The sequence below is a fragment of the Opisthorchis viverrini genome (assembly GCF_000715545.1).
Source record: "Opisthorchis viverrini unplaced genomic scaffold opera_v5_46, whole genome shotgun sequence".
Classification (NCBI taxonomy): domain Eukaryota; kingdom Metazoa; phylum Platyhelminthes; class Trematoda; order Opisthorchiida; family Opisthorchiidae; genus Opisthorchis; species Opisthorchis viverrini.
This window is the reverse complement of record NW_008751703.1, coordinates 248,703-270,959: the sequence shown is the minus strand read 5'-3', so window position 1 is coordinate 270,959 and position 22,257 is coordinate 248,703. Positions and strand designations below refer to the sequence as shown.

The following is a 22,257-nucleotide window of genomic DNA, read 5'->3' as shown; positions in this document are numbered from 1 at the left end:
ATTGCTGCGTGGCAACCAACGGAGAACCAAGGAGGTCCCTTCTNCGAGTTCTACTTGCGTTTCAAAGATCACGGAGAGTTCTGGTACTGGAACACTTTGAAAATCCCGTGTAGGGATTGCTGCGTGGCAACCAATGGAGAACCAAGGAGGTCCCTTCTAAGGGAGGCAATTCGCAATTTATCAAGTAGGGTTTGGTTTCTGAATTCCATAAGCCTCAATCGGTCCGGAATAAATAAGAGCGTCTAGTGGACAAAAACAACCTCCAAAATGCGAGAGGAGCGTATCCAAACTTAACAAGATTTGTTCACTCAAAAATTGACTCGGTTAACTAGCTATTAGTCTGAACTGAAATTCTTGATGTACAAATCACAAAATAAGCCCGACACTACGCAATAGGTTGTCTGAACTCTTCTTGGGACTCACCAGAAGAATGGTCGACCTTTAGGAAATTAATGTTCCTACTCAGTTTAGAGGAAACACCCGTACGCGGTGCATTCAGTTGAGATACAGGAATATGAAAAAACTCTGACATCTTCCAGCAATACAGTCCAGGTTTAAAATGTGTGATTCGGCTATCATTCCCCAAAGGAGCCTCTACAGATCTTGATGTTAATTTACAATTACTATAAATAGCAGTTCTTGGCTCCAGATTTTATCTAATTGCAGGGTATATAAGCGACATGTCTGCTTTTTATCTAAGCACGATCTAAAATCTCAGTTTTCAAGAAACTGTGCGCAATAATACTGGTCTGAATGGACATCCCGTTGGTTATTCAATTTGTCGCAACACAACAGATTCCGGTCGACATTATCTGGTTAGATGGTAAAACAAGGAAGATAAACCTCGGGTCGATCATGCAGCGATAGCGGGATTGTTGTGGCGGTATGAAGGTTAAGTGAGGCGGGGTGCTAAATTCACACATACCATAAGGCATCTTTGTGCCACGCAGTTTGGCACAAGCAGTTACGACCGATGATGCAAGTATAACGGTGAGGATTACACTCATTCAACTCATAAGCGGAACCGTGTTTGAGCTATGCGGCAACTGAATAACCGAAATGCTGCAATGTAGTTCACTCTGGCGAGCAGCCCCAGCATCCAACACCTCCCTCCCTGATGTAATGGTTTTGAACGAACCAGAAGATCTCCACCGTCAAGCGAAAAACCTCCCAGAACACAACAAGTCATGTCATACAAGTGACGTGAAGTGGCACGAATCATCATCTGAATAATATATGAGATATTTTGAATGCAAAATGAGCACAGGACTGAATAATCTTTTTTGCAAATGAATGATCACTTAAAGCTCCCCAACGTTTTGTTCATCACATCCCGTTCAAGTTTCATTTCAGTGAACGAATACGTGCACAGATGACAGCTGGATCTGAAGAGTCAACAGTAGTATTAACAGGCTGTTAAATACAAGCAAGGTGTGGAATACCAGAAGTCCTTTCGGTAGAATTCGCCGTGTTATGGAACTGTTGGGAGGGAAGTGAGGCGGATCAGCAGAAATTGGGCACTTCCGGATAGTCGCAATCAAAGCGATCGTGAAACGAAGTGTTCTCATCAACATCTGCCAACTATGAAATGTTCTGACAGTACGGATCAATTCAGTACAAATACCCACCTGCTGAGACTGTCGCAGTACTCAGACGCCAATAGATTAGGACAAGTAGGGAGATGAATTTAGACCGATAACTTAGGATGAAAGGCAGAGCAAACGGTTGATTACAGGTTAAGGACGAGCGACTTAGTACGCCATTGGTTTGTTAGAAGTCATCGCGAAAAGGCAACGTGAATGTGATTTCCAAACAAAAAATTCCAGAGGGTAATACGTTTTCTGGGAGACTTGCAAGCAACCCAAATGTTAAAATTATGCTCACTTAACATCATATCGACCATACATCCCTCAGGGAAATGCCCCAATGAAAATAGGTAGGCGGGACGGTTGGTGCGGCGTCCAACTTACTAGACCAACTAGCTTTGTTTTGATATGTAAGCCGTAGACCAATTATGGTGGGCGAAAGCTCAAGCGGCTACAAAGTACAAACCGTGCTGTTTCACACGTACCGTGACATAAGACGGCCCGAATAAGGGAAAAGGGGAGTCGATAACGATTCCGCGAGATGAGGCCAAACATACAATGGTGTAAAACCCACATACAAATCATTATATTCAAACGTCTTTTGGCAAAAGACAGAGAAGAAAATGAACCTCTACCAAGCAACACGTAGGATCGTTCTCCGTCATACTTCAAGTGAACGTGGGAAATATCGGAAAATTGGTAGCGATTTGACCAAGTTTAGCGTGAGCAGAAACTGTGTGGTTTTCGACTGAAAGAATCGATGAGGAATGCCTAACCCCCAACTTATCGTGGATGTAGTGGAACAATAAATAATGACAAGCTAGCTGACAAAGTCAGAGATATTCTGCTCGACCTTTGACCCCCACTAGAGGGCCACATTACCCAAACTGAGCAATTTTCAGCGCAGACTCATCACACTGGCACTAACTAGCTAACGATGCTCTCAAAGTTACTCGTCGACCAACAGTGTCTCAGTAGACCATTCTCGTCTACTGATACAACCTCGACTTTAGCCTCTGTGGGGGACTCCATAAATGAAATCCGAAAGTGTAGAAACCAGATGACCAAGAAAAGTTAGACTTCAGGTGACTGCATCCCTAACGCAGTAAAACGTTTCATGTGTGACTGAAAATCACAGGAGATCGCCTCGTCAGTGCACTGTTGACAAAGAAGTAGCAATCACTCACCGCGATATGGAAGGGTCTACCTTCGAAGTCGACAAATCCTGAGTCTGGGTGATCAACAAAACGGGCGATAGCTGGGTGTTGGCTGAGAGTGTTGACAAGTTCGGAAGCCCAAGTAAGGGAAGAAGAGTCGTATTCTGAATCCACTGTGATCGAAAGCGAAAAGATACGATGGTTTCGGTTAAGGGTCAATCACGAACAAGCTTTCCCATTGCACGAGTGCTGAGGTTTAGGCACACAACTCATTTAGTGATTGATAGTGGTCGGTAACAGGAGTTAGAGGAGTTACTAGGCATAACGAAAGCTAAAATAAGAGTTACAACTTCCGCGATGCTAATTACGAATGAGTATGGTAATCTTTGGATCGTATCACAAATGAGAGCAAAACCTTGACAAAATTAGCATCGAATCGAGCGTGTGCATTATACAAACGTCTTCCGCGTTCAAATGGTTGTTGATCAAACAAGACAGCTTATTTCGCAGCTGAAAAACAGTTGAGACGATTCTCGAACGCAGTGGCTTCACAATGGCACACAGGGGTAGAAGAAAAAGTCAAGTAAAAGGGCAGCAAAATATACTAGTTAACGAAAAATGAATAAAGACACTGCAGTGAGACTGTCCACAAGTGATTGCGTAATAGTGACGTAAAATCTTGCGACCTTTTCACTGATCGCAAGAGTGGCTTACAGAGGAAAATGGTCAAAGGTCAGAAACCTCCCGTAAGGCATCCACACATTCATTGATTTCTAACAGCCCAAATTAATGCGTGATCAGGGCATTCTGGAGAGGGTTCACCGAATTTACGAAAATGAGGTGTAAATGGAAGCATTTTTTTTTTATTAATGATGCTTGGTGGTAATCAGTCAGAAGAAGACCAGGGGTACAGATGTTCTATACGAACAGTAAGAGAGGCTCCGAAACCTACTAATCTGACTCTGGTCTGCGTATGGTACAATCACAGTAGACTTTTTTTTACCTAAAAATATAGCCATACTGGACGCGCATATCACAAATACTAACATGCCATCGGTCAAGTAAACAATGATCACTGAAAGGTAATTGCGACTATTGTGATCGTTTCGCCAGAAGAAACTGTAGGGCCTTTGACTGACGACTCTTATCAAGCACGATGGTGAGAATCCGTGGGAATGCAAAACCGGTCCCAACTACTGCCGTCCTGTTTTGGGGTTGCCCTATGAGCAGTTAATATTAAACAACGAGTCACACCCGAGCACGCGGGTAATGATTTAAGTGGTTCAGTAAAGACTGACTGCGGGTATACACCGTCAAAATTCGGATATCGTTCCGACTAAAACACAGGACGGTCTTCCTTCACCACATTCAGTTGAAGAATACTATAAGCAAGAGATTTAGCTGCGATCCAGTAGATACCCCCATGAACACCGAAATGAAGTTGCAACTGAGTGTATTTCACCCGTTGTGTATAATTTGAGTCCAAGAAGACTGTAAGATTGATGAGAACAGGGCCGTTGCGGCTAGCTGATGAGCACCAAGTTGGGCAAAAGCGGTCACGGGATGTTGAAGGGTTTTCAAAAACCTTATGAAAAATTTGTTCCACCAAGAAAACCAAGAGAAAAGTTAAACTTACAGTCTTTATTTAACTGTGTTACAACCATGAACTGCTCGGCGACGATATCTTCGCTGACTTCATCTACAACGTCGTTCTCGGTTTGAATCAGTTCCAATAACTGTGTGGCAGGAAGCTGATCCGTATGAGCACTGTTTGAGGATAAAACTCCGGAGGTGGGGCGATCTGTGGGCGCATTTAACTGTTATCAAAGTAAGGAAAGACAACAAGTTTACAACTTCTTCTCATCTTTACTTGAAAGTTATGAGGCTGATACTGCCTCAACGTTATTATCATCATCGTGGGTAAGTTTTTAACTAGTGAACAATCAAACAATTTATTCAAATCAACTCTGTTGTTAACACAACAATAACAATATGGGGCCGGTTGCGAAACAAATACGGACAAAGTAAAGTGCGCACAACTGCGAGCAATGCGTCAAAAATTTCAATGTGCACATTACTAGAACGAACCCTCTAAAACGCACACATAGCTCAAAACCGGTCGTCGAGCTGCCCTGTCAAGCATTCTTCCTTGGGCTGAAATGTTTAATATTGTCTTGAGGAGGTATGGATATCTATTTCCTCATAATGTGACTGTCAGTGGAGTTGAGCGAATACAATTAAATTGTTGGTCCCACAATCCAGCGACAGTCAACAGTTCCATGCGTTCCGAGTTCTAACAAAGAGATTAGAAAAACACTATTGATGTCTTACTGGATGGCGCGACACACGGTTTCCTGTGACGCACACAAGTCACGTAACTACCTTGGTTATCGCTCGCTTCACTGTCACTGGCCCAGTAGAGGTAACCAATGTAACGAAACATGGTATCCGAACGCCTTGTCCTGTCACAGCGGAACGAACATCAAATGCCTTGGCAAAAGTGTTACTTCGGAAAGGAAGTGGTGATCTGTGTCGGGAGAGAGACGGGTCAAAACTGCCAAAGTTAGCCGGCCCACCACATACAACAACTTCATTACAGATGCAGTGGCTGACCGGCACAAGTCACCGACACGCTTTTTATTCCTTGGTCCTAAACGGTGCTTTGAATTCGTATGGGAACGGGCTGAGAGCTTCTCATCAGACCTTAGGCGGAATGCGGTGTGACTCTAATGCTCACATCTTGACAGGCCGTTGTTCACTTATATTTAAACAACAAAGGAATATACTTGATAGTTTCTATTATTACGTGGCGTTTTTTTTGCATGTATAACAACGGTATTATGGTCACAGCTTTAGATATTTGATGATTCCGCTGTAAAACAGTTCATAATCGGTCGTTTGGCTTACCACTTCGTGGTTCTTCGGGGTGGGGTTTGCACCATTGCTAATAGAGGTCGGTGACTCCGGGGTATAGGAAGTGTGCCAGTGAGTATTCGTATGATCTGCCACATCCTGTTCGTCACCGTTCCCGTTGGTCTGGGCCACAGGATCAACTAGATTACACAAACTCTCGTGTTGGTCGATCTCCGGTCGAATACCACAGCCAAAAACGAACGGGGCCAATGAATGCACATGAGTCATAATGGCGACAGCGTGCATAAGTTCGGACAGTGATAGTTTCTCTCCGGGCGACTGAGCACCGCCACCATGTATAAGATTGTGGATTTGTGTCTAAAATATGGACACAACTGTGAAGTATGATCAAGTTCGATAGGATTGAAGTCACAGGATGTAGGAACATGATTGAGCACAATAAGCGCTGAGATTCGGTACCAAGAGGAACTATGCCACTTCAAATATAGAGGGGTTGTGGTATTAAGGTCATTCAGAGCTTCCCAGATGCAAACGTTGATTTAGGACTATGAGTCATGGAGTACCACATGTTCAGCCCTAAACAGCAGTTAGGATCCTCGTTTTGTCGATAGACACGTTGGGAATTGGACTGCTGTAAGAAAAATCTGAGCAGCATACAACCTGATAAGAAGTCGACAAGCCGAGTGAGGTAGAACGTGCTGCAGAATGTCGACAGCTCGTCAGTGAAAAGGAAGATAAGGCCTACATAATTTAGTAAACACAAATGTGCTAAAAGCACACTAACAATTTCCACTGTCTTGGAACCAGCTAGTTGGTGTGGTTCTTAAATTTCTGTTGCTTACTTCAAAACTAAATGGAATCGGTGCGATGATAAGCACTCATTAGTACACCTAACTGGTCTTCAAGGGAGGCTCATTTAATTTTATAGTTCCAAACATATAACGCGAAAAATATAGACGCCCGTGGATGGAATTCTAAACTCTATCCCTACCAGCTGAAGTGCTGGAGAGGCTAAGCACGTCGTACACATGCTGTTGAATTCCTCTCTCACACATCGAATAAATCGGCAATTGACGCCGACCCGTGAGCACTTCGAGAGGGTTCCTTAACGGCTCAGACACTGACAGCAAGCAAGTACTATGAGGGGCATTGATTTCAGCCATTTCAGTAGCGACGGAGTCTGGATAAATAAAATATGAATCCGATTTTACAACTTAATTCCAGAAAAAGCCCAGACGAAAACTTTACCGAAGAAATTTACGTATAACTGTCCAAAAGACCTACCCACGTCACCATCCACGGTTGGCTCGCTAAATTGTGATTCAAACCAGCCAGCTTACGCCACTTTACTGGTCCGTGCTGAATGCCCTGAAGCCACGTAGGGTCTCCACCCGATGCGAGAAATTGGCGAGCAAACAATAGGACTAGATACACGCATTTGTGTTCGGCTGCCGCCTGTTGGGATGGGGCGAGCAGAGTGAAATGAATATACAATTGCACTCAAACCAGCGTAAAAATGACAAAACAACAAGATAAGCGAAAATGGTTGAAATGCCTGGTTCCTTTGGTTGATATTGCGGTAATCAGTGAGTAAAAGACATTACGAGACTATTTTTGCTCCTGTGGGCATGTACACGTCGGGAATATTTCACGAAAGACGTGTGCTCGAAACATAGTAGCCACAAAGGTGGGAGAGAGGAAGACGAAAGATTCAAACTCAACCGTAATTAGGCAAATAGTTATGCATGAGAATTAATCGTTCCACACAGCATTTATCCTTTGTTGCCGAACAAAAACACATGCCAACGGTAAGTAGTGGCAAGTGACTGCGATCATACCACCATAGAAAGTGTCACAGATGTTAACTGAGACGGAATTTACAGTTCCAAAAGACTGTCCACCATACTACAAGTGCACCGCGATCATCCGCTTCAACTATTGTGAAGGTTTCACCAGTGGAACGCACGGAAATGAGGACCGTTCGGCTATAATACTCTTCCGGCGCCTCCGGCCATGCCACCCGAAAGGGCTGCACAAAGACTAGGATGCTGCCAAACTGCCGACGCCCAGACAAGAGAAGTTGAGATACAGACGTCGGGTTCGAAACACGGACCATGTAGTCACATCAAAACAACCGCCAAACGTGCAAACGGTATATTAACACCCAAAAAGGAGACTAGAACACTTGTACAGCGCTTCGTGTATTTAGTGTGAGCAGCGACAACTGAAAATTCTGACGCCTTCTGGATGCGACTGACATCAGTCAAATACTGAATCACGATTGGCTGTTTAGTCCAGACTTTCGACCAATCAGATCTCGGCGTTGTGTCAATCGAATTTCGGCTTGATGCCGGACCAGCAAGCATCCCGAACTATTGGTCAATCTTGCGCAGGACAGTTTTCTTGGCCGTAGCAGCACCTGACTGCGAGTGATAAAGCGGGATCTGTGTGGAATTCCACCTAACACATGTGTAGTGACCCCCTACGACACGTCCTCAAATAAAGTTAAACCTTTTATCAGGAGCGGTTTCAATTTCTAAACAGAACGGAATAGTCAGGCAAACAGCGGCTAACCGAATATCGCACCATGTTCATCCACTGGCATATATTACCGGCTCAACCACCTGCTTCTACACAATCAATAAGCCTCTGATGTCTCTGTAAACTTGGATCATCAGCTGCATAATCAGTGAATAGTAAATAAGGATCTATCCGTAGAAAAGCTGGTCTTTCGGAGGGTTAAAAAGCGCGATCCTCGCTAGTTGCTGTCCAGCATAAGATCCCGCTGGAGAGGTCAACCTACATAAGAGGTCGGACTCCCTCTTTCACCGTAATCATCTCTTTGGAGGGATTGTTCTGTGCTGCTGAGTGGTATTTTTCTATTGCCGTCCCTATCCAATGTCAGCTGCTTATGATAACACTAACTAGCTAGCGAACGACCGGCCGGAGTGCGCCTTTCGTTGCTTCAGGAAAACATTGTGATGTCGGCTTACTTGGAGCAGCCATGCTTGGACATCTGGTATAAAAACGGGAGAGTTCAGTCTTTTCCGCGCACATGCCTACTTCGGGTGTCGGCGACGACCGTTTTGGTAGGGTCATGTTGTAGCAAACCCAGTGCATGGAATCACACTAGTGCCAAATTGGTTTGAGCATAAATAAAAGAATACGATGGAGAGCGTAGGGTGGCGCACCAAGTGTGAGGAGACATCCTAGGATCATAAGGCTTCAAGTCGAGGCAACAAGGATCCTTTATGAGCTATTCTCACAAGAGCCGTTACTCTTCTCTGTTCCTCCCGCCATACGTAGCTGATGCATTAATATATGGCTTATGACCATCGACTGTATAGGTCTCAAATATAGGCTGCTCTGAGAGCTAGAACGGAATTTCATTGAAACAGGAGCACATCTTTACATAGAGTAACGATGCGTATCTCCGCATAAGGTGCCTTGTTGCTACATGTTGCTTTGCATGTAGAGACTACGTGTTTCTACCAAAAGCTAAATGACGGAAGCGCGCGTGTATTGGATTGTCCCTAAGACATTTGAGTGTAGAATATCCAGTAGATCGATTTACTCTCAGTACTGATATTTTTGGGCACTGCCGATAGACCTAAAACGTCTAAAACATTGACTAGTAATTTTTGTCACAGTAAAAAATCGTTCGGTTGTAGTACTCTTTCGGGGCCTAACTGCCATTTCACCAGAAAATGGCACGAGGGCTGGGATACTGCCAGGTTGCCCAAGCCCAGACAGGAGAGGTAGAGGTCGGGTTCGAACCACGGACTTTCCGGTCATAGTGTCCATCGAAAGTAAAAATCGTGGATGGTTGAACCGTTAGACAGTTTTCTAGGATGAAGGTATATAATAACGTGAGAAAGGCGTACGGATGAGTTCGTACTTAGTTGGTTGTAACCAAACACGTAATCATAGATAAAAAAACCAGTGCAGCAGGACGAATGCTGTGTGTATAAGTACATGTACGAAAACGAATCCCCAAAGCTGGTCGAACGCTGCGGCGTTGCTTGGAGGCAACTGATGGCAAGTTCCTATGCAAGACCAGAATTGCTACAAATGGATGAGCACCAGTAAATTCTAACCAGATACGGTCAAACTATATCTCAAAAATTCCTCTAACCTGTGTCGAGTGGCACAACAAACACACATCGAACTATCTACTCAGACTCGCTCAGCTTCTTAGATAAAAGTAGACAAAGCTCGTTGCATTAATCTAGGCAACCAGTTCACTTACACACGCACAAAGCGCTGACGAATACAAGTTAACGTCCTGAATCAGTCCAATAGCTAGGAAAACAAGAAGTGGACCGAAATAAGAAACAGTATGGCGTGTGTTGTGTTGGTGGCAGTCATCGTAAATATGCACTGAAATACCAGATTGTGATTTGTTTGTCCCCAAACGGTGTCGTGGCATCCGCCCGATCAGTAAATGACTTGACCGGTGTTCAAACTGGAACAGAGGAGGACGGTGAGACCGTGACTAGCTCCAATGGTAATATGGATTCTCGCAAGTCGTGTTTCTCAGGGGTAGATGGATAAATCGACTGTCCGACACGTAGTTTACACGTCTATCGGTTTAAAAATTGCTTACTTCTTAGATTGAAGGACTTTGCATGGCTACATGGAATACGATTATTATTCGAAAGGAAAAAGGTCGAGGGAAGTCCGACAAAATCTGTCTTTTTTATATGGAGCATGCAACCATGACGGTGAGTAGTCAGACAACTGCCACCGTTGGACCACTTCGTCGGGTGATTCCTGACAGAAAATTCTGCATAGCTGTCAAGCTGAACGTGATCGACTGCCGGGTGACAGATACCGACGCGATCAATCACACGTGAACACAAAGTTGGAACTATTGAGCCACAATTGTTTTTCATCACAGCCTGATTTTCAAGAGAAAATTATTCCAGGATCGACCCAATTGCACATATCAGCAAGTCATTATTCATCGTTGAGTCCCCCGATTGTATATACTACCACCATTCAGGCACCACTACACAAACTGTTTTGTCAGGTCTAGAACAGTGACACGTTTCAATTCGATCGTGGTACGTCTATTCACCTCCTCACAAAAACGGCTGAGAAATCTGGTTGCGGAAACTAGTGTGATGTGAGTTGACTGGATGCAGCCTTTAAAATACTTGCCGTCCTTCAGAAGAAGTGCTTTGCAGCGAAAAACACTAACACACAATACTGAACCAGGCGAAGTAGAACGTTATGACGACCGGATGTTCGACATACGCCAAAATGTGGAACGATGACACAAATATTAATGGCCCATTGTTACGCGCTCGACACAATGAATCCGGAAACACCGTGGAAAATATTGGAATCGGTCGGTATCACCACAAAGTCAACCGGGTCTCCGAGATCTCACCATGCGGCGACCGCAGTACGCAGTACGTTTGCCGGGGGATCGTCACTTGGCCGGAATTTTTACAGGGCCGCTTACTGTACCCTATACTATACAACATTGCGGTTGATTGGATAAAGTGTCAAGCGGTCAGTACACCCCAACACGATAGAGGCTCGAAGGAATGTGTCGATCACGGACTCGAGGTTCGCAGATAATAGTTGTTCTCACTTAGGATCACCAGTCGACAGTAGGTTCTCCATGGAATCCGCTATGGCAAAACTTTGTCCGTCCTCGTTCAGACACCAAGGTCACTTCTCCACCAGCACCCATATCGAACGGAATACTTCATCGTCACCATTATCATGGGCAGCATTAACGGTCTGCGGTCAGCACACCGCTGAAGCAATCACCCAAGAGTGCCCGAACGTACCGAGTTCGATCCATTTCTACCACCTAATCCAGTCTCCGAAGCGCTAAGCCAGCCTACTTATGGATTCAGATCTCCGGCAACCGCAACAATATCTGACCTTCTAGCTCGCCGAAACAGGGCATTCAGGGCGTCATAAAACGTCTTTGAGGGTGCCAAAGCTACAGTGGGTTGGCACCTAAACAGACAGCGACCAAATTGCCGCTCCTGAGACCCCTTCAAAGATGCTGCCAGACAGACCGCAAAGAGGGGACCATCAACGGGTGTAAACCCAAGCAAGGATACTTTCGCCCGGTAACTTACGACGATATCAAACTCTGCATATCCTGCCGAAGAAGCCTACGGATCACCAGAGATGTGCAACCAAAAGCGAGCGGAGAGTAATGGGGTGGTTAGTTCAAACACTGTAATTGCATCTTGAATTCTTGTTTCTGATACACAGGACATATCAATGTGAGTCAGTCCGGTGTGACAGCGAGATCACATGGTTTTCCTACTTGCTTCAGAGTGCGGACATTGAAGGCAGCCAGAGACATAGAAGAATGGTTTCGAGGTGCCTGAGGATGTGGGTCCCGGATGATGCGCAGATGTTGCTTGCAAAACTTGCAGGACTTGCTTGCAGAACGAACGGATTCATCAGTCCTAGAAGGAGTGCAGCAAGGCAACTCGGTCGATGGCGCCACGCGGTTGTACGTGGGTCGGATACTGCCAGGGTGCTCACAACCAGACGGTATGACGACCAGGGTCCTCAATCAAAGCCCTTAGCTCAAAAGCCCGACCGGAAGATAGCGGTGTTTGGCGGGAAAAGCAAGTGTACTTAAATTTTTATGGAGCAAGTTGCTATACGTGTTCCAAACCCAAACCTAGATGTCCAGGAGACTGGGTTCGTCAGACCTCTACCCATTGACTGATCTGGTATGAGAGACTCTGAGAGTGTCACGCAGACACCACCTAGCATAGCTCAATCACGCTATTACAAGACTGGGTGTGTGTATCAAAAAAGGTGGTGGCTGTATCAGAACCAATTAAGATAGCGGACAGGTTTACCCATCTGATTTGTTGCATTGTCGGACGACAGCATAGCTGAGGAAGCAAATGCTAGAATTGCAAAATCCCGACCTACTTTCCTTCAAATTAAGCACTTCTAAGATGAATGTGATATAAGGCTACCGTGAAAAGGTAGGGCCTACGATGTGACAATGCGTTCAATGCTCCCTTACGAGTTGTGAAACCTGGCTATTGTTGCCTGAAGATAGAGGACTTTTTGTGTTCGACCATCGGTATCTTTGACGTACTGTACACGTATCATGGGTATACCGCGTTAGCAATGTTGTAGTGTGACGAATGATTTTTGGTGAGAAATCAGCTGCACCAGCCACACTCACGTGATCATTTTCTACGTGCATCAGCTGAATGACGCCTCACTGTGCCCCTTTTGCTGGGGAGGGTTCTGTATAAAAGATGACCCAATGTGGGACCAACAAAGAACCGGAGGAAAAGTATGGAGAGCATGGCAAAAAGTCATGGCTGCACTGGAGCATGTCGTCTGTCAGATTAGGGTGTAGCCACCCCGTCACCCACACACTTGACTGTTCAGCTCACAGTCGCTCACTGGATCACAAGGCTTGTCTTTTTGTTCATACTCAAGCCACGTCACACCAAGCTGACTCACCGGACATCGATTGTCTGTACCGTCTAGTGAGCGTAGCAACCACTCATGTGCTGACGCGCCCACGTATACGCAAACGGATCTGCTTATAGGGAAACCGAACACAGCAGCACACAGACTCGCGCGCGCACGTAGAGCAAGGAGCCAGCCAAACAATCCAAGTCCACGGACAACTATGGAGTACGTGTAGCAGTCGCACTGCGGAGAAAAACACGTTCCCGCGGTCTGGACTTCCACCAAGGATATCTCACATACGATAAGTTCCCTGTTGACTTGCTCCACATTCTATATTGCCTTTATTTTATACATGCTGCAAATCTCTTCTGTAAACTACTGTCAACCACAGTAAAGACTGTTATTAGTGCACATACACCTTCTGAGCTGTGTTATAGCCACCCTCACCTGTGCACCAATAAGGGTATCGGGGACCCGCGGCATCCACAGCTGGAGATACTAGATGACATGGAGATAACATGTAATTCGAGGTGAGGCTGCATCTCTTGTTCCAAACCATTGACTTCTTGTTGGTTTCTAAGTTATGTTTTTCTGCACCCACTCTATCCTACGTTACAAGCTGACATAAGCTGCGACTCAAAGCATCGTTTGTGCGTACACGGTCCACGGTTGTCTAACCACTGAACTAGGGTCAGAAATTAGGTTGCAACGATTGGCTCTATGTAGCAACTATGTATTCAGAAAATTTGCATAGATTCCGATTACGCTTCACAAAGACTTGCTTCTAGAGTAGAATATTGTTCTCACCTTCGAATTGATTGATTTCAACAAGCTCTGGCTTAAAATACTGAAATGAGATCCAAACCGCGCATAATATCGTTCAGAGATCAGCCAAATAAAATAGTCTTGACAATCATCTCTGACTGTCTGAAAGCCGAAACACAAGTGACTTTTTCCGGGGGCGAAATTGCTCAGGAGGGTTAGATGACTCAGTGGATGGAGCGCGAATTTACTAAACTGAAGGTCCGTGGTTCGAATCCGATCTCAACATCTCGAGTTATCCTGTCTACGCTTGGACTACCTGACAGTATTCCAGCTCTCCTGCTTCCTTCGTATGGCATGGCAGTTAGGCACCGAAAGGGTGTTACAGTTGGACGATTATTATTATTAGTAGTAGTAGTAGTATTTTTTGTGAGATCAAAATAACTGAGTCCACTTTTTCCATTGTCACGGTACAGGCAGGAGATATGTACCACCCAAATTCCTTACATCAAGCGGTGTTAACCAAAGCGGCCTGGTTTCACTCATTCATTGTGACAGTGTTGAGGATGTGACAGTGTAATGATACCCGCTTATCGAGAAATACAATCACTTGCAAATGAATTTGGTTTTCACGAGACCCTACTGAATCTCGCGTTTATGATATTCTACAACTGAATGTGCTGCACACAGGCCGCCTCATGTTTCAGTTGGCACGATAGTCGAGATATCGCAGTATATTTTTATAAAGAAAAGTACTCACAAGGTCGGAGAGTTTTCAGCAACCTTGTGAGTAGTTTCCTCAAGGAAGATACCTGCTCATGTTTACCAACTGCAGTCAAATCGCTCTGGGTTCGTTTGGGTCCAAGTGAAATAGCTCTTCTAAGATCAAACTTTATGTAGATTGAGAGAATCCTGATTGGCGTGGAGAGCTGTACCACACTTTTTGGAACAGACCTCACATCCGAAAGGTTTGGTAGTACTACAAATCCGAATACAACGCCCGAAAACTAGCAAACAATTAGATGTTACCGACAAGTCTGCTTATTTTGACTGCCATTTTAGTCCCTGTGGCTTGGAAAAAAGAAGCTACTTAATATTGATGGCTAGGGTGGATTTTTCTGTTCTTCGTCAGCGTAGAATCGACTTGCCTTTCAAGGGTTATAACGCTTAAGTGTACTCAAGCCGACCGAATGCATCACAGACTATGTCAGTTCAAGTAAAAGCAGACAATGACCATCGGCGTTGCCGACTGTCTTTTAGATCTGATGAAGACAATGGAGCCAGTAAAGCTGAGTTCCGTCAGACGGTTTACGGACGGTTAACTCGCTCTTGAAGGGTAAGCTAGTTACTTTCTAACGGCTACATCGGTTGGTTCACGTATTTCAAGCGCTAAACCACAACCTGCCTCACAGAGTCACTTTGCCAAAACATGCGGAAAATGGAAAAGGACGGATAATAACCTGCAACAAGGTGGGAAAGCCACGACCAATGAAATGAATGACGGTAGCGACTGAGGGCTTTCTAAGTGTGGACCCTAAGATGAGACACATAAATAAATAGGAACCCTGAAACACGTGGGGCAATGGCATAGTCCGCGATTCACACCTAAAGATTTCAGTGTGTAGGCACCATGCCAGTCACCGAGAACATATGCACTTTTTAAATAAAACTAACGCTTCCCATCAAAAAGGTCTGCAACAGACTGGCGCGCGCCATTGTCTTCAATGAGTAGCGATCCACATTCCCTACCCTTTCATCGTCGGTGAACGAACTGCGAAGCTGAAGCCGCTGTAATTATGGACGATGTTTACGGATGGCGGACGTTAACATATGAGTGGTTAATTTGCCCATCCAACTGGATCCAGGTCCCGACAGTAGACGGTACTCCGCTCCAACAAACGAAAATCTATCCCCTGTCCAGTGGGATTAGCAAGTTAAGCAGGGAACCAGACTCCTTCTAGGGCTTTCTAAGTGTGGACCCTAAGATGAGACACATAAATAAATAGGAACCCTGAAACACGTGGGGCAATGGCATAGTCCGCGATTCACACCTAAAGATTTCAGTGTGTAGGCACCATGCCAGTCACCGAGAACATATGCACTTTTTAAATAAAACTAACGCTTCCCATCAAAAAGGTCTGCAACAGACTGGCGCGCGCCATTGTCTTCAATGAGTAGCGATCCACATTCCCTACCCTTTCATCGTCGGTGAACGAACTGCGAAGCTGAAGCCGCTGTAATTATGGACGATGTTTACGGATGGCGGACGTTAACATATGAGTGGTTAATTTGCCCATCCAACTGGATCCAGGTCCCGACAGTAGACGGTACTCCGCTCCAACAAACGAAAATCTATCCCCTGTCCAGTGGGATTAGCAAGGTCAGCAGGGAACCAGACTCCTTCTTTTACTTTCAACTGGGGTGAGGTCATGTGCAAATCTCAAGAATAACGTCCGAAGATAAGCACTGCAGAAGTGTGCAACTAATTTTTTTCGAACAGAATGTCGAGCAAAAGCGGTCACTGCAACAGCGAACTCACCATTACAGCGAGGTAATGCCGATCTGGATAGGGTAACGGCAAATCTCCGTGGAAGAGATGAGCCTGGATTTTCATATAACACTCTAGGTATTCGGGATGGAATCCCATAATGTAAATGTAATTTTCAAGTCTCCCCCATTGAAACCAGTATTCGCGGAACAAAGCGTAGGTCTGAAAACAGAACAAAGAAACATGTGCGTTAAAATGAACGGAAACCTGAAGTTAGTAACTTTATCAATGTCATCAATATCAGTATCATCGCTTTTTCATACCATTTCATAACAGTGGAGCCACACACCACGGTAAGATACCGAGAAGCCAACCCAAGTCCTTCCATACCCCTTACTGTTGCAGCCCCATACCCCAAAAGAATACACTACCAGGACAAGCTGAAACCGTACCTATCTTGGAGACGCGTTCGGTCGGCCGGGATGAGATCAGGTAAAGCCACGAGGTGTCAAAAGGTCTTTACTGAGAACACACTTCTGTGCCAGTCAAATGAGATAAGGCTAGTAAAAGTGGTTTAAAAACCTTACTGTCCACCGTTTGCACACACTGATAAGCATCAAGCTATAAACCACTACAAAGGGACACATACGTTTTTACTGCGGGTATAGGTCTCCACCGTTACGCGGTGAACGTTCATGTTATTTGACAATCGTGATGTGTCCGGTCAAAGTAAATTGGCCCTCTGACGCACCCCAGCATTTTCCGAAGAATGGGCTGTTTCCATTTCGTTGCGGTGGCACTGCGCACAGTACTCACTCCATTGCTGAAGAATTTAGCCATGGATTCGTGTGTGTCAAGGCGGCTTCACTTGAAGGTGGACAAAGAACTGGTTTATCAGATGAGTTCACACCTTCGACGCTCGTCGCGAGAGCATGACGTTATATTGCCTTACGAATCAGAAATGAAGCCTCTACGAAAATTTTCGGTTCGACTATCGGTGTCTCCGGAGCGGGACATACGCTTAGCAAGACCTAGGCAAGCTAGATGGTTGTAGGGAGAGGACTAATTACGCTTTGTGAGCTACGTTGTTCACTCGGCACGCCAGTGGGTCGTCACTCTCGGAAAGCCCTTTTTACCAGCTTTTGTGAGGAGTGAAAATGACCAAGGGCGGACAGTCTGGCAACCAAGTATGGAGGTCCAAACCAATAAACTCAGTCCGGTTGACAACTGTCCTTCCTCTGAGTAGGGACCTTGGAACTCGACACATCAACACTTGAAGACACTGGCTGACATGGCTCAACCACGCAGTCAGTGGTGCTCCTTCAGCAAAGTTGTAGTCTTCGATTTCCTACCTCATCAGTAAGGTAAAATATCTCAACCTATTAGGCTATAATCTCTAAAGCCTAGCTACTCCAGTCCTGGTCCCTAATTTCTTAGTACGCAAAACTTGGACCAAACCCTTTTCGATTACGTTTTACAGCTGATCAACTGAAATGAACTGACAAGACAGTAATATATCAAATACCAGAGTGACTGTGACAAGATCTGAAAGTGGGTACAATTAATAGGTATGAATGACAGGGAAAAACGAAGGCATGAAGATACACAATTGACGTAATCCCGAATCGAAATTCACCGTGATACTGAGAATAAAATCGATACCATAATGAAATGTGACAAGTCGACGATGAGAAAATGGTTGAGTAGTGTCGGTACACGGCGAGACAACAATGAGGTGACCGATCTTTACATACGGTCCAGGATTGAGAAAGGTGGAAGAGATCCCAACCCTGATGTGAAAACAGTACCACGGGAAGGTGGAGCGGAGATTTGTGCTGCACAGAGTTAAGAGATAAAGTAACTGAGAAGAGAACTCATCCTGTTGGACGCATATAAGGTACTGTTTAAGGTAGCAGACTTGGCGAGGTCATCAGTAAAACCTAGACCTAGTGCGGTGAAGGAAGAGTAAAATGCAGTTAAGACCGACAAAATCTGGGAGGTTCGAAGAAGTTCGCTGAGCTGTGAGGATGTAGAGGCTGAATATCGTAATGCATTCAAGAACCTGGTCGCGAATTTCAGGGAAAACAGTACTCGCAGAACTGATCGTTAATACTAATACTTATACCACTAATAATAATAATCGTTTAATTGTGGGTGCACAGTATCAGGTCAACTCGAAGATAGCATGAAATGTGAAAAACCCTCGCGTTACCCAAGCCAGGAAGAGTGGGAAAGCCAAGGTTCGGTTTGAACCGCGTATCTCAATCGTTGGGGTATTTCAAGCTCTAAGCTGTCGCGTTCGCACTGGGTATTTCGGAATCTAGAGTGCTGGTGTGGCTACGATGAAGATGTAGGGAAACACTGAGATAAATGGACCGTTGTTGTATAAGGAAAACAAGGTTGCAGGAAAGAGCCTTGAGGAAATCCGTCTTGATTTTGTGGGCCATGAAAACAATCCTATCGAGAAGCATGCTCAAAAGTTTGTAGTTCAACTGACCTATCTCGCGTGCAGTGTATAAATCGGAAAACTTGTAAGATCACCATGCCGCACTCAATCAAAAGTCTCCGTGGCAACGATTGATATCGACTGTCTCTCCAAAATTTTCCAAAGTGAGATTACAGGCATGACTTATATACCTCCTCAACCCACACAGAGCGGTTGCGTGTGAACTCGTGTTGGTTGTTGTTCAGTAAGATGACAACACAGCAGCCTTTATGCTAGAAAAGAATACATTATCCTGGATGAAACGGTGGTGAAAATGAAAAGAGGCTTAGTAGGGCCTCAGGGGTACCGATATTTGACAGTGGAGGGAACCTGAGTTAGCTCTGAGCAAAAGGGAAGAGCCATAGGAAAGGACACAATCAAGAATAAAGCGATAGTGATCAATTCTGATGTAGCTTCCTGAAAAACCGGGAGGAATATCACAAGGACCGATATTTGGGAACGTTGGGGAGTGAGTTAACAGACGTTTGACTTGACAGGATGAGGATATGGTGAGAGTTCATGAGTTCAGCTTAGGAACACCTTGAGCAGCAAATGTGCGGAGGTAAAGAAAGTGCAAGAATTACGGCTAAATGATTCGGCCAGGTTGCGGAATAAACGGCTCTTAGTAGCCGAATGCGGTTGTTGATCACAGTCTCGGTGGACGACTTTATCATTCGCTCTGTCGACATTATTTGAGGTGTTGTAAAACGTGTAAGCAGAGTGGGTGAATCAGAGACGGCTACTTATCCAGAATATAGGCACGAGAATCTCATGAGCAACAACACAGAAATACGTGTGGCGAAATGCTCTCGACAGTGTTTGTCTGGTTTGGATAAAATCGTCCTGAATAAGAGCACTACACTTTTCCGAGCTTCTCAGACCTCACAGAAAATGTCGATGAGCCATTCGAGGTAATTTTTCTAGAATACAAGGATAATACACACATCCGCTCTAAGACGTTGGAGAAGCACTGCCAAGACAAACAGTAAGTGTCATGATTTTTATGTGCTTATTATTATGCTTACCATATATTATCGTACTGAACCTTTGTATGTACATTTCAGCTCATGCACGCTTGTTCTTAGACAAGTAAAACGTTGCCTATCCTCGAAAACTCGAACTCTGATCTAACTCGTCCTCGGACACATTCTGAACGTCTCAATTTACTTGTCTAAGAACACAATGGACCCACAACTACGACCTCCGTTCTTCAATGCTGACCTTAACTCCGTAGATATAGCAAAATGCCCGAATAACTGGTTTCGTACCTTCGAAACTTATCTGAAAACTGTCGAGTCTTCTAAACCCGACAAAATTGAAACTCTCATCCACTTTGTGGATCTGCTAGTATACGATCAAAATGCTAATCACACCGACTATGAATCTGCAATCGACACGTTACAAAAATTATGTCCGTCCAAAAAATGTCATTTATGCACGCTACCTGCTGCAAGTAGGAGGATGGACAGGATATTGATCAGTTCGTACGAAAACTGAAATCACCAGCCAAAGACTGTGAGTTTAAATCGGTATCTGGTATACGATCAAATGCTAATCACACCGACTATGAATCTGCAATCGACACGTTACAAAAATTATGTCCGTCCAAAAAATGTCATTTATGCACGCTACCTGCTGCAAGTAGGAGGATGGACAGGATATTGATCAGTTCGTACGAAAACTGAAATCACCAGCCAAAGACTGTGAGTTTAAATCGGTATCTGCAACTGAATGTCAAGATGGGTGCGTACGTGATGCTATAACTAACGGCCTGTCATCCACTTCCATCCGCGAGAAACTTCTAACACGGAGCGAACTCACTCTGGACCAAGCATATCAGCTTGCTAGAACCCTCGAATTGGCTCACAAACAGTCATAGTCATATGTTAGTAACGAACCTATATCCTGTCTTACAATTCCACCCATTTCACAGAATCCCGAACTGCGTGTCGATCCGACCACTGCTGATGTAAAATCCATTCAAACATGTTATTTCTGCGGTTATGATACATATCCTCATCCAAAGTGTCCCGCTCGAGAAGCTGTCTGTAATCTTTGTGGTAAACGCGGTCACTTCCGCCGCGTGCGCCGTTCAAGAAATACCACCAAGTTCCACACAAGTTGTACAACGCCGTGTCACCACAAATTTCACTTGATCATATTTAAAACCTTAGGGTGAAAAAACGTGATATGGGGAAGAAGTCTGGTCATAGTCTAACGCACTCTAAAGTCCGTACAACTTCGAGCGTTCAATCGAACAAGCCGGAAAGAAACGAACGCAACTGACACCGGATATGGTGTCAATCGCGCCATCAATGACGCTCATGCATCCAAGCTATTGCTTTCAGTGCGTGCATCCTTTTCCTCCTTTCACTTGACAGTCCACCGACAGTGCTGGATTTATGCACCAATTTATCAGCTCCCGTCTGCAATGCGCAGCTACCTACCCCTCCCCACAAATCATCGGTGAACGAAACTGCGGCAGCTACAACCACTGTACGACAAGTACGCGGTTATTACAGCTGACAATGATGATGATGATGATACCGGTTACGCGGCATTTCTAACAGTCTCGGTCGAGCACAAGGGGGTATAAATGAGACCCCATCAGGGAAGACAGCGGGAGCACGATGGCTCAGTGGTTACAACCCGGGTTCACTGACCTGAAGGTCCGTGGTTCGAACCCATCTCGACTTCTCCTGTCTAGGCTTGGGAAACCTGGCAGCATTCAAGCCCCCATGCTTCCTTGTGGTGACATGGCAGATAGGCACCGCAAGAATACGGAAGCTGAACGCCTTTTTATTAGAAGCACTTACAACCATGCAATCCTTCGTAATCTCTCTCCGGCCCTTCTATCAAGTCACACTTTGCTCATCTCGCAGTTTGCGCAATCGACGATCACCCATCTGGAAAGATGCCGTTTCTGCATGCGTAACACATGCTGATTTGTGGAGACAGGAAGCGTCGCGTGACAGCGGTCGCAGTGGAACCTTTTTGCTTCGCTGAAGAACTCCTCAGTCCTCTGGGTCAGACAAACACCGTGAAGTACAAGGGCCTCCCCTTTACTTTCGGGAAGAAAGGAGTCTGCAAACACTGACATCAGCTGTTCAAACTGTTAATGGACTGGAACTCCATAAGGTCGCAGTCAGTGATTAGTGTTTGCTTGCCACTGTGAGCTCTCTGCGTACTTACGACACTTTTATGCGTGGTATACGCCGTTGAGTGTACATTCTTGTCAGTGAATCTCACACTAGAACCAGTACTGTAGCGGTTGCCCATCTGGTTAGTGCATCCACATCCACTATCTCGTGCTTTGTTTTGTTCCACATCCCACAACGTGCACCACCAGACAAGACGTGACTTGTATGGATTGATGACAGCGCCTAGATGATCCCTCTCTAAAGAGAGGAGTATTTGTAACGCTTACCCTTTGCTTAATTACTCCTCTAATCAATTTACCACCGGTACCTACTACCCCCC

General features: G+C 45.1%; 1 protein-coding gene across 1 annotated transcript in view; it reads right to left on the bottom strand.

Annotated features, from left to right (window-relative positions):
- T265_03322 (hypothetical protein) overlaps positions 1 to 22,257 on the bottom strand; it is a gene marked incomplete at both ends in the record, with an annotated part of 39,898 nt that overhangs the window by 11,248 nt on the left and 6,393 nt on the right. The window contains 6 exons of the mRNA XM_009167783.1: positions 2,774 to 2,916; positions 4,380 to 4,560; positions 5,651 to 5,974; positions 6,902 to 7,072; positions 11,916 to 12,060; positions 16,327 to 16,514. Of these exons, the coding sequence (XP_009166047.1) occupies positions 2,774 to 2,916; positions 4,380 to 4,560; positions 5,651 to 5,974; positions 6,902 to 7,072; positions 11,916 to 12,060; positions 16,327 to 16,514 (1,152 nt within the window). The remainder of the gene's footprint in view (positions 1 to 2,773; positions 2,917 to 4,379; positions 4,561 to 5,650; positions 5,975 to 6,901; positions 7,073 to 11,915; positions 12,061 to 16,326; positions 16,515 to 22,257) is intronic.